This window comes from Littorina saxatilis, linkage group LG4 (assembly GCF_037325665.1).
Source record: "Littorina saxatilis isolate snail1 linkage group LG4, US_GU_Lsax_2.0, whole genome shotgun sequence".
Classification (NCBI taxonomy): domain Eukaryota; kingdom Metazoa; phylum Mollusca; class Gastropoda; order Littorinimorpha; family Littorinidae; genus Littorina; species Littorina saxatilis.
This window is the reverse complement of record NC_090248.1, coordinates 28,028,757-28,041,652: the sequence shown is the minus strand read 5'-3', so window position 1 is coordinate 28,041,652 and position 12,896 is coordinate 28,028,757. Positions and strand designations below refer to the sequence as shown.

The 12,896-nt window shown below is 43.8% G+C and overlaps 1 protein-coding gene across 1 annotated transcript in view; it reads left to right on the top strand.

The window, feature by feature from the left end:
- LOC138964392 (kelch-like protein 10) overlaps positions 1 to 6,017 on the top strand; it is a 13,506-nt gene extending 7,489 nt beyond the window's left edge. The window contains exons 7-9 of the mRNA XM_070336330.1: positions 144 to 335; positions 2,103 to 2,222; positions 5,803 to 6,017. Of these exons, the coding sequence (XP_070192431.1) occupies positions 144 to 335; positions 2,103 to 2,222; positions 5,803 to 5,996 (506 nt within the window). The 3' untranslated portion in view covers positions 5,997 to 6,017. The remainder of the gene's footprint in view (positions 1 to 143; positions 336 to 2,102; positions 2,223 to 5,802) is intronic.
- The last annotated feature ends 6,879 nt before the right edge of the window (positions 6,018 to 12,896 follow it).

Below are 12,896 nucleotides of genomic sequence, written 5' to 3'. Positions count from 1 at the left end.
GTATATGTCTAGTTTGGCGACATGTCGCCCTTTCCACACAGCACGTCGTGCTCGAGTGCTAGGAACCGACTGCGTAAACATCTTAAAGCGAATGGCATCAGCCGCCCACCCAATAACAGCATTTTGCTTTGTGCATGGAACAGGCAAGATCTTCGTGGCAGGGGGGTTCTCAGGCTTGGAGTGCCTGAGTTCAGCGGAGCAGTACGACCCCGTCACGGACCAGTGGACCAACATCGAAGCCATGAACTTCCGGCGGAGCGGCGTCACGGTTGTTAGTTTCCAGAACACCTTCTTCGCCATCGGGGGTTTCAACGGCGTGCATCGGCTGGATCAGGGTGAGTCACGGCAAATCATCAGTCCTCTGTTTCTTTAACGCGAGAACTGGCGAGTGAAGCGAGTGGGGCGAGGAAGTACTGTTCCTTGGGCAATTCTCGCCGCGAGGAACGCTAGGATTTGGCTAGCGAAGGCGAGCATGTCTTTGCCATGCTCGCTAAGCGAGAAAAAATGGAGGCCGCGCATCTTCCAATCCGATTGGATTTGCTTCCATAATGAGGTAGGAGAAAATGGGCTGGAAAAGGGAGGAGAGGGGGTATCTTGCGGCGCCTTGCACCCCACCCCCCCCCAGATGCTGTTGAAATTTAGCATTTGAAAGGGATAAGGCAAAAAAAAAATAGGTGTGGTTACGGTAACATAGCCAAAAAAAATAGGGTAGGTAGGTAGGCAATCACTTTTTTTTTTTTAAACTTTTTTTTCTAATGTGTACAAATTAAACCTACTTGACAGGGAAATAAGTGTGCGACACGGGCGCTTTCGCTTTCATTGCGTTTTTTGCACTGGTTTTTGTTTTGTTTTGACAAATGTAATAAAAAGTTATAGGATCGGCCCCTAAAAATAGGGTAGGTCGGGTTACTGTAACCACACCTATTTTTTTTTTAGGCCTAAGTCAGTAGTGCAAGGAGGGCCTTCTATCGTGCTATGGTGCTCGATGAACGCGTGTCAGGCGCATTTGAAATTGTATTAGTTTCCAAACCCTGTCCATGGTATGCATCGAGTAGCCTGGATCGATCGGGCATGTCAGTGGTGCAAAGAAGGATTTGATTGGGTGATAGCCAGCCAGTTTTGTTTCGCTATTGCAGGCTTCAATGGCACGCATTAAGGTACAACCAAACCTGTCCGTAACGACCACTCAAGGAACGAACCAAAAATAGTCCTTGGAGACCGGTGGTCGTAATGCTAATCCGGGCTAAGTCAATGATGTTAGGAAGAAATTGATTGCGATTGGACATGAGTTGGTGCAGTTTGACCTCAGTTACCAGTATTTTCCAGAACAAGGTTTTGGGTGGGTGTTTTTTCTCGCCAAAGGAGGTTTTAATAGTGTGTATCGGCAGGATCAGGTGAAATGCAGGCGTATGAGGTATTTCTCTTCAAAGTAACGTGAAGCCTGCAGGAAATTGAAAACCTTGCAACAACCTTGTGAAACCATGCCAAGCGATGAGTGATTTCGTTGGGTGATACGGTGTTTGCTGCTGATTGAGCGTGTGTAGAGGCACTTTGATTTTAGGTATCAGTTGGAGCGGAGATTTCTTATTTCACGGATGGTTGCATGAAGATTTGCTGAAATCTGCACCTGTCGAAGTACACGCGCACTGTTTGGGTTAATGTTGCCAGTAAGTGCAACAAAGACAGAACGACAGACAGACAGACAGACATACATGCATACATACCTACAAACAGACAAATTGCATACATATTTGACGAATAATTGAAGTTTATCCAGACTCAATTCCGCTGCTTCCAGAAGCGTTATTATGGTATATAAGAAAGTACATGTACCAACCATCATGCAAGGTTGTTTTGTTGGTGTTTGTTTTTGATTTTGACCGCCTGCAAACAAAACAGTACCCTAAAGCAAAGTTTTTGTTGTTGTTTTGATCACCAAAGAACGTGTTAGAACACAAGTGTGTGTGTGTGTGTGTGTGTGTGTGTGCTCTGATGTTTTTTGCTATGGTACATCACCGTGAGCTCTGGCGAGAAAGGGCGAATCATAAGTGTTCATTATCATTATTATTAACTGTAGATTATTTCATTGTCTCTGTGATCAGTGGAGCGTTACTACCCCGAGCAGCGGGCGTGGCTACAGGTAGGCTCCATGAAGAAGGGACGCAGCAACTTCGCCGCGGCCGTCATGGACCTGCGCATTTTCGCCATCGGCGGTTATGATGGTACGGATAATGGTAAAGCCATGTTCACGTGTAAAGAACCTACAATTCCTCAAGGCACAGTTCTCCCCGTGAAAACAATGCTACTCTCTTTGTCTCTCTCTCTCTGTCTCTCTCTCTGTCTCTGTGTCTCTGTCTGTCTGTCTGTCTATCTCTCTGTCTCTGTCTGTCTCTCACTCTCTCCCTATCTCTCTCTGTCTCTCACTCTCTCTCCCTCTATGTATGTGCGTGTGTGTGTGCGTGTGTGTGTGTGTGTGTGTGTGTGTGTGTCTCTCTCTCTCTCCCTCTTTCTCTCTCTTATATATATATATATACTAGAATGAATACCCGCTTCGCCGGGTAGCCGGCTTCGCCGGGAAGAAGTACTTAGAGCCGTACGCCGGCTTCGCCGGGTCCGAACAATGGACCCGCCAAGCTCGCCAAGCTTAGGTCCCTCCCAGATTCGTGGAATGGGCGGAACAGCACGAAAATGATTCAGAGGCCATAATGCCATTCCTGACCATATCGAGTCCCATCCTTGTCGACGAATGTAACCGTGTTAATCACCTTTGGAGGCGAACTCCACTCAAACAGGACTGAGCAAGTTAGAGCTTCTCAAAGGAAGGCCAGTACATAAAATTACACAAAAGCCGCCAGACCACATCACAAACAGAACTGAACAATGCACAGGTGTTGCTCACATAGAGACACACACACACACACACACACACAAAAACACAGAGAAGCCGTATCTATAGAGAGATAGATGACAGTGTATTTTTCGCGTGGCTATAAATTGATTCGACCTTTGCACTTTGACAGTGAGGATAATTTACGGGTCCAATTTACGTTCTGGACACTGCGTTGACCTTCTAAAAATAGTAACAGTAACAGAACGCCGGGAATATCCGAAGACGCTCCACTCACACTATATAGTGCACCATACGAAGGAAGGGAGGTAAACGCTGAAAACCTGGAGAAGATGAGAAGATAAGGAAGAGTTACTTATAATGGTGAAATGAACACAAAAACCAAAATCATTTCAGCGCTGCGCGCTGAGAGCACGTGTTGAAATATCTCATCGATGATATTGTGTCCGGGGTGTAGCTGAATACGGTGTCCAAATTTGAAAAAGATCCACCGAGAACTTTGGCTTTGGTGTGTCGGTATGGGGGCCCGGGTAGCTGAGGTGGAACCAAAATAGCTGAGGTTGAACCAAAATCGGTTCAGCGCTGCGCGCTGAGAGCACGTGTTGAAATATCGACCAGGTTGTGTCGTGTCCCGGGTCTACCTGAATATGCCCACCAAATTTGAAGCAGATCCATCGAGAACTTTGGCCGTGCATGGCGAATACACAAATACACAGACACACACACAGATACACAGACACACACACAGACACAAGTCGTATATATATATAGATATATATAGGATAAAACATCAGAAATTGTGAAAGAAACAATTGAAAGTCAGCAGAGACTTTCTTCCGAGATTTGTTAAAATCTCTTAGCAGAGATAGAGAGAGAAATAAGTATCCCTTAGTATATAAATAAATAAGTATATATATAGGATTATATATAATGAGTAGAATGTTCTTGTTTTTGTTTACTATGTGCCTTTGTATGCTGGTGCTTGAGATGTGCTCATCTCCATGAAAAGGGCCCAAGGCCTACTCATTAAAACATTCAGACTTCAGACTTCAGACTTCTCTGTCTCTCTGTCTGTCTGTCTGTCTCTGTCTCTTTCTCTCTCTCTCGCTCTCTCTCTCTCTCTCTCTCTCTGTCTCGTTCTCTCTCTCTCTCTCTCTCTCTCTCTCTCTCTCTCTCAGATCTGCCTTTTTTGTTAACATGGTATAAGATCATCCCTCCACTTGGACACATACACCCAAATCAAAACGTCCTGTGCAGGAGGCGGGCTTTTTTTATGAATACATTTTGCAGATTGACACTAGTGGCTTTTTAGAAAATAATTTATGAAAGTATTCCTTCTCTGCATCCAGGCGGTTGCTTTTTGGCTCACGTAAGTGTAGCCTATGCGATGCTAACTTTTGTCTGCCTGTGCGTGCGTGCGTGCGTGCGTATGTATGTATGTATGTATGTATGTATGTATGTCTGTGGTAGAAACTTTAACATTTGATTGAACACCGAAATACTCATTTTACCTGGTTATTATTCAAGCAACAGCTTCAAAGTATTGAAGCAATGATCAACATTTCGTCGGCACGTATGTAGTTAAAGTGTGTATCCAAAGAAAACGGGTGGTGGGGGGTTTTTGTGGGGTAAAAACAGCTGACTGGTTTGTGTCGTGTGTGGTATGTAGACCAGGTCAGGGGTCAAGGTTAGGTCAGATCGCGTGAAGGATTGTGGTATAGATACAGTTATCACCGAGCTGCAGTTCGCCGATTCGGAGAAGACGACTCATGATTTCACATTGTTCGGTTTCGTAGCTCCAGAAAAATAGATAAAGAAGATACCAAAGGAGATTTCCTACAGGTTAATCTGCACAGACACTGGAAAGTGTCTGCTCGAGGAAGCGCTGTCGAAAGCGCAGTGTCGATCTGGCCATCTGGCAGTCCTGTCCCCGTAAGTTGGCTACAGACAGACAGATCTAGATCTAGTGTCTCGCACTCTTGCACCGTATCACTTATGCTTACTGTGTGTGTGTATGTGTGACGGAGTGATTGAGTTTGTGTTACTGTTTGTCGATTTCTTACGTGAGCCTTGAAGGCTTCGCCTCTTGTTCGTTTTTGTCCAAGTAGAGGAATGGCCTTATGCAATGTTAAAGACTGGCCAGGTCTGCGATGGGGAGCCGCATCGTTTACACGGGAAGGGGTGTGCCTTTAACCTCATGCAAAGTATTTTGATTTGTGCTATGATCAGTGGATTTATTTAGTGGTTGGGCAAGTTTATTTCTGGGTTATTCTTAGGATTGAATAACTAAACGAATTGATACGTTAGGTCTCAGTTGGATCCAGTTTGGGACAATAAGTAGAAAACCAACGTTCTCTTGGAAATGATTTGATGAGGGTAGAACAGCAAATTTGTTTGATTCATATACAGTTTGTTTGTTTGTTTGTTTGCTTAACGCCCAGCCGACCACGAAGGGCCATATCAGGGCGGTGCTGCTTCGACATATAACGTGCGCCACACACAAGACAGAAGTCGCAGCACAGGCTTCATGTCTCACCCAGTCACATTACTCTGACACCGGACCAACCAGTCCTAGCACTAACCCCATAATGCCAGACGCCAGGCGGAGCAGCCACTAGATTGCCAATTTTAAAGTCTTAGGTATGACCCGGCCGGGGTTCGAACCCACGACCTCCCGATCACGGGGCGGACGCCTTACCACTAGGCCAACCGTGCCGGTATTCATATACAGTGGAACCCTCCTTTTAAGACCGGAGACAAAAAGGGGAAATACGCCCGTATAAAAATGACGTCACGTTTTCTCTTACTTATCCACTTTATAGATAATAAATAGAAAGAGAGACAAAATGCTGTCATTGAAAGAATATGACGTCACTTTTCCCCCGAGGAAAAATGATGTCATCAAATATGACGTCACTTTCTCTCTCCCTCTCTCTCTCTCTCTCTCCCCACAGGGTTGGGCACGACGGGTCACGTGGAGTGGTACGACATAGAGTCTGACACGTGGCAGGAGACGTCAGCGTTACGGGTTGGTCGCAGCGCGGCCAGTGCCTGTACGCTGACCGGACTGACCAACGCGCGATACTACACCTTCTACGGGAAGGAGGACAAGGCTGCAGCCTCCGCCGTGGACAGTGGAGACAACTGACCCACGTCATGCTGCTAGGGGGTGGGGAGAGGTTGGTGGGGTGGGGTGAGGAATGGACGGTTGGTTTGGAGTGGGGGGGGGGGGGGGAGGGGGGAGGAGACTGGAGTTGGGGAGGGGGACTTTTTTTTGGTGAAACGTGTGGATGGGAGGATTTGAGTGGAGAGAGAGAGAGAGAGAGAGAGAGAGAGAGAGAGAGAGAGAGAGAGAGAGAGAGAGAAAGAGAGAGAGAGAGAGGAAGTATATGATATATATATATATATATATATATATATGTGTGTGTGTGTGTGTGTGTGTGTGTGTGTGCGCGAGTGAGCGCTGAGGCTTTTGCGAGCACCTAGAAAGGGACCGGTAGCTAGGAAAATGATACAATGAGGTAAATTATTAGTATTGGAAACAGTGGTATCAGACGGAGAGAGCTAAGATGCGTAAGTTTCTGCAGGCGTGCATGTGTGCAAGCATGCGCGCTAGCATGCGAACGTGTGCGTATGTGCAGAGAGAGAGAGAGAGAGAGAGAGAGAGAGAGAGAGAGAGAGAGAGAGAGAGAGAGAGAGAGAGAGAGAGAGAGAGAGAGAGAGGTGTCTGTATTTGTGTGTGTGTGTGTGTATGTGTGTGTGTGTGTGTGTGTGTGTGTGTGTGTGTGTGTGTGCATGTGTGTGTGTGTGTGTGTGCATGTGTGTGTGTGTGTGTGTATGTGTGTGTGTGTGTTGGAAAGGCTAAAAGTTAGGAAAACACAGAGTAAATGCAAACAAAAACGGTGCAGAATAGCGAGAGAATTTAGTTCAACAAGAAAACATTTGACATAAACTTGAAAAATGGAAAAAGGAAATTTGAAGCTTATTTACAGTGCTCTTGTGTCGCGATCGATTTATCAAAACGTTGAGCAAAGATTATACAGCCCCCATCAGTATCTTATAATAACTATATTACCTGCCTGCCCATTATTTTTCATCCCAACTGTGTAAATTTATGAATTCCAGTGCTATAGTACAAAACAATCAGCTGCATGCACATGTTCCAATATCCGCTTTGCAAGAAGGTTTGCCTGAACCAGCGAAACAGCTTCGTTTCCAATATTTGGTTTTCAAATATCATTCAACTTTATTGTCACATATTTTTTATGTCTTCGAAACACCTCGACACTTTTCCTTTTTTTAACCCCCGAAATTATTTCTGCTCGATGCTATAGCTAACATTGCGATTTCCTTACAGTTCGTGGACGTTGCAGACAGTTTTGATTTACATATAGTTATATTCTGGATACAAAAACAATAGTTGCTTCTGCAATGAGAACGTGCTGATAGTTGGCAGTCTTTTACAATTAGCCATGACTGTATCTGGGCAAACCCTCTCTTACTGTACATTAGAAAAATACTGGTCTTACTCACTTATCGCGCTTGCAGTTAGAACTGGGTGGGTCTTCAGCTCAATTCTGGGTAAACATCTACTGACAGAATATCTACAACAGATTCGTTGAAATAAAAGATGGTAGCTTATATCTTGTGTTTCGTATTGTTTTGTTTTCTTGATGCTACGTATGTGTTATTGTGCTTTTTTCTTTACTTAATTTTGTGACACAAATGTAGTCGAGTGTCCGAAGCACAAGAATCACCCTTTGTCCATCAGGATTGAGATTTTAAAGCTAAATAAATAGCCCTATAAAAACTGCCATGGGTACGCAAAGGTTCCCCAGGAGTATACCAGGAGACAACAGCAGCAGGACACCATTGCAAACGGTTCTCTACGATTGACAGGTATCCGGCGACTGACGTAACATCAATTAAGGACCAAGTTTGAGCTTGGCGTCTTCATTCTACAAGCGTTTTATACACTAAAGAATGTGTATGAGTGCGCCTTGTGCCGCCTTGTTGTGAGATATGTGCGCGTTATAAGTTCTCGTATTATTATTATTATTATCATTGTGTATTCAGCGTAGCAAAAGGGTCCTGTATTTTGACTCGAACAAGTTTAGTGAATACCTTTTGTCTTCGGATCGGCGTATAGCACTTGTTTTCGTAAAAAAATCGGGCCCAATCGCTACTCAGAAAACGCTATAGCTCTTACATGTATGATGCACGAAAAGACATTATTTGCTTTGTGTTAGCGAGAATAGATTCAGTCAGTAAAACGTCATCTGCCCATCAGTATGGCGCTTCCGATCCCATCAGTCAATTTCGGGAAAATCACGGCATGCGATTGAACAATGTTATCAATTAGATGAGTTCCCATGCACCCCGAGAGCGCAAATGAAAGTTACAGGTGGGTGAGGAGGTACGTGATTAGGCGTTGTTTATGAAGCTACCACCCACTAATTGTTTTATTCAGGTGCGTTTCGGTAAGTCAGGATCTGGGTCCTTGATGACAGCAAACCTCTCGCTGTGAAAGTTCCAAGATGGCAGAATTGTGGGCGTGTGGGTGTGTGTTTGTATGTGTGTGTCTTCAGACCTCTTATACCAGAATGCTCATATTTTCAAGTGATAATACAAATTGTAATTCAATCAAGTTGGCGTTTTAATGAAACAGATCCTGTGATTGGTCAGAATGCCCCAACTCATTAAAAATTACCGGTCATTAATTACACATTAACATGCTTCCATTTGAAACTTCGAGGTCTTCATCGGGGATTGACGCCCGACCAAAGCTAATTGAAGCCCGACGGAGCGAAGCGACGGAGGGCTTCAATTAGACTTTGGGAGGGCGTCAATCCACGATGAAGACCGAGAAGTTTCAAATGGAAGCATGTTAATGTTATTGTAATTCAATCTGACGACGATCTCTTTCCTGCTTTCATGCGGTTGTAAACAGACAGAATTGGTTCTGTTCTGTTCACACACTACTTTCAGTCCACCTACCTGCAAGGGTCAAGTCCCAAGAAATATGTCTCTGTATTCCTATCGTATCACTCTGCTCCTGTTTTGTTTTCTTTCACACACATTTTCCCTTCTTTTTTGACGGGTTTCTGGACAGCAAACTCTAAAACAAATTCTTTTCATCACAAAAGCGATCTTTGGAATTGACTGACGTAGTCCGGAAGAATTCATGCATCAACTTACGTCACGTATTCGACGTCATCACTTCGCATACCTTATGGTCTCGGTATTTCGTTGGCCTTCATATTTCCTATTTGTAAAATGACCCTCAAAGCTAACCGAGACTAGTTGAGGCTGTATCAATGCGCCTCGCCAGCAGGTTGTTAATGGATTTTTTAGCGAGTGGTTATCGACAATTAATGACCGGTAATTTTTAATGAGTTGGGGCATTCTGACCAATCACAGGATCTGTTTCATTAAAACGCAAACTTGATTGAATTACAATTGTCGATAACCACTCGCTAAAAAATCCATTAACAACCTGCTGGCGAGGCGCATTGATACAGCCTCAACTAGTCTCGGTTAGCTTTGAGGGTCATTTTACAAGTAGGAAATATGAAGGCCAACGAAATACCGAGACCATAAGGTATGCGAAGTGATGACGTCGAATACGTGACGTAAGTTGATGCATGAATTCTTCCGGACTACGTCAGTCAATTCCAAAGATCGCTTTTGTGATGAAAAGAATTTGTTTTAGAGTTTGCTGTCCAGAAACCCGTCAAAAAAGAAGGGAAAATGTGTGTGAAAGAAAACAAAACAGGAGCAGAGTGATACGATAGGAATACAGAGACATATTTCTTGGGACTTGACCCTTGCAGGTAGGTGGACTGAAAGTAGTGTGTGAACAGAACAGAACCAATTATGTCTGTTTACAACCGCATGAAAGCAGGAAAGAGATCGTCGTCAGATTGAATTACAATAACATTAACATGCTTCCATTTGAAACTTCTCGGTCTTCATCGTGGATTGACGCCCTCCCAAAGTCTAATTGAAGCCCTCCGTTCAATCCCCGATGAAGACCTCGAAGTTTCAAATGGAAGCATGTTAATGTGTAATTGTAATTCAATCAAGTTGGCGTTTTAATGAAACAGATCCTGTGATTGGTCAGAATGCCCCAACTCATTAAAAATTACCGGTCATTAATTGTCGATAACCACTCGCTAAAAAAGCCATTAACCACCTGCTGGCGAGGCGCATTGATACAACCTCAACTAGTCTCGGTTAGCTTTGAAGGTCATTTTACAAGTAGGAAATATGAAGGCCAACGAAATACCGAGACCATAAGGTATGCGAAGTGATGACGTCGAATACGTGACGTAAGTTGATGCATGAATTCTTCCGGACTACGTCAGTCAATTCCAAAGATCGCTTTTGTGATGAAAAGAATTTGTTTTAGAGTTTGCTGTCCAGAAACCTGTCAAAAAAGAAGGGAAAATGTATGTGAAAGAAAACAAAACAGGAGCAGAGTGATAAGATAGGAATACAGAGACATATTTCTTGGGACTTGACCCTTGCAGGTAGGTGGACTGAAAGTAGTGTGTGAACAGAACAGAACCAATTCTGTCTGTTTACCATCGCATGAAAGCAGGAAAGAGATCGTCGTCAGATTGAATTACAATAACATTAACATGCTTCCATTTGAAACTTCTCGGTCTTCATCGTGGATTGACGCCCTTCCAAAGTCTAATTGAAGCCTTCCGTCGCTTCGCTCCGTCGGGCTTCAATTAGCTTTGGTCGGGCGTCAATCCACGATGACGACCTCAAAGTTTCAAATGGAAGCATGTTATTGTGTAAATAAATTTGATGATTGTCTTTTCTTCATTTTTGAGTGTATAGGAGGAGTTTTTTTGAAGACCGTCTTTTTCCACTGTTCTTTTTACAATATTTTCCTTATTCTTGTTAAAGTTTCATTCCTTCTCATGTAAGCGATCAATTTCACCACCACACAGTACAACTGTGACAGACTGACGGACGGACGTGAGGACGAATGGACGGACGGACGGACGGACGGACGGACGGACGGACGGACGGACGGACGGAAGACGAATGGACGGACGGACGGAGGCCTTTCAATAACATAGATGTTTAGCTTCTAGATCTATGCGCCATTGCGTTAGTAAACCGAACCCTGGATCATGTGTGATCAGTAATGCATCATAATTATGTGTCTTGTACTTCCCTTGTCACTTTCTTCCCGACATAGCACCCCTATAATCTCCTTTTTCGGGATGTTTCATTCTACAATCCTCCGAAATTGGAATACATCTGCTTTTATGGTGGGGTGATTGAAACCCGTCGCGCATAAGGTCTTTCCATTTGGATTTGAATATGTATCAAGTGACCCCTCGAATGTTTCGCGTGAGTACGCTCAACAAAACCAAAACTAACAGTATACTGTATCCCACGAAAGCCTCATTTCTTTTAAAGTGAATCGAACTGTTTGTTCTGAGTTTTTGCGGAGAAATTGCTAAACTTGATGGAAAAAGTAAAACCGTGGTTACTGTCTCAATAAAGAGCACTCGGACAAAAAACACACGACATTTTGTGAGTGCAATTTGTTTTTGAAACGAACGCAAATAGAAAAATCCATTTAATGACAGGCTTTTGCAAGATCCACAAAATAGCTAAATTGCCCCTCAAATTATATTGGGGTTCATGATCAAAAACATGTCTGTCGATTGCACCTCAACGCACGCAGGGAAGATTACTGTAGATGCCGAGTGACAAGAAAAATAAAACAACAAACAATCATCAAACAAACCAACAACAAATCTGTGTTTGATTAAAACAACATATTTCCTCTCAAGTAGAAGATTGACTGTCTGTGAGATGTATGTAAGCTTTTTGTCATATATCTTTGTGTACACACACACACACACACACACACACCCACACATACACGCACGCACGTACGCACGCACGAACTCAAACACAGACACACACACACACACACACACACACTGTCACGCTTTAAAGTCAAATGAATGACCTAAAACGGTCAATTACTGCTAACTGACTAACCACACCACGATCCACACTCGCAGTCACACAAAAAAAGTTAGAGTCAACAAAAGTATAAGTTCTAGACGTCTGTTTATGTACATTAACTCTCCACCTCCCTCTTCTCGTGAAGCCAAAAGTGTTTTTACGACCAAGTCGTAAAATAACAATAAAGACAACTGACAAAAGCCAGTTAAAGTTTATGAAATAATAAGAACACGCTGAACCGTGTAAAGTTAGAAAACACTTAGCTGCTCTGTAAAAAGTCTTAGCCTGTACAGGCGTTAACACTCCACGTTGTCACAACTCAAAGTTCTTCATAAAGGGTTAGAAAGATGACAAGGTGGGGGGCGTTTACGCATGGGTGCACTCAACTCTCGGTGTAGCCAGGGTCCATTCGATGAAACGCAGTGGAGCAGTGGAGCATACAGGTGAAAGTTGGAGCAACACCAGTAACAGCCGTAGAACAGCAACCGTACAGCAAAGGACAGCAACAGTGTAGCCCGTCTTCAACAGCAAACAGGTAGCAGCCAGGTAGCAAACGTCCAGCAAACGTACAGCAACACCTCCAGCAACAACCAGCAACAAGCTGAAACAAGAGCAATTGGTGCAGTGACCATGCCAACAATTCCCCTTTTACCACCTTTAAACATATCTAACTTCCCCCTTCAGCGAGCACGTGGTACCTGCAAGGATAGACTTTTAATAACAACTCAAGACATTTTCTCCGCCTCTCCATATCTGCAAAAACCATATACAGATTACAATTTAGTGTTATAATGAGCAGATTATACGCTTTCATGGAGAAACAAAACACAGAGTTTACATTTCACAGACATTGACCGGTCACCAGCGTAAAGTAACGGCTAATTACCTCAACAGCTCGTAAAACGTAGCTCTCCCAAGCAAACCGCTTGAATATTTGGCTCCCGCTCTTTAGCAAAAGTATGTAGCCAAATCCCTCACGTCCTAAGCCTTCTGCGTTCTGCACTGACGCCAGAAGCCCGTTGGTCGACCTAAACCAGTCTTGCAA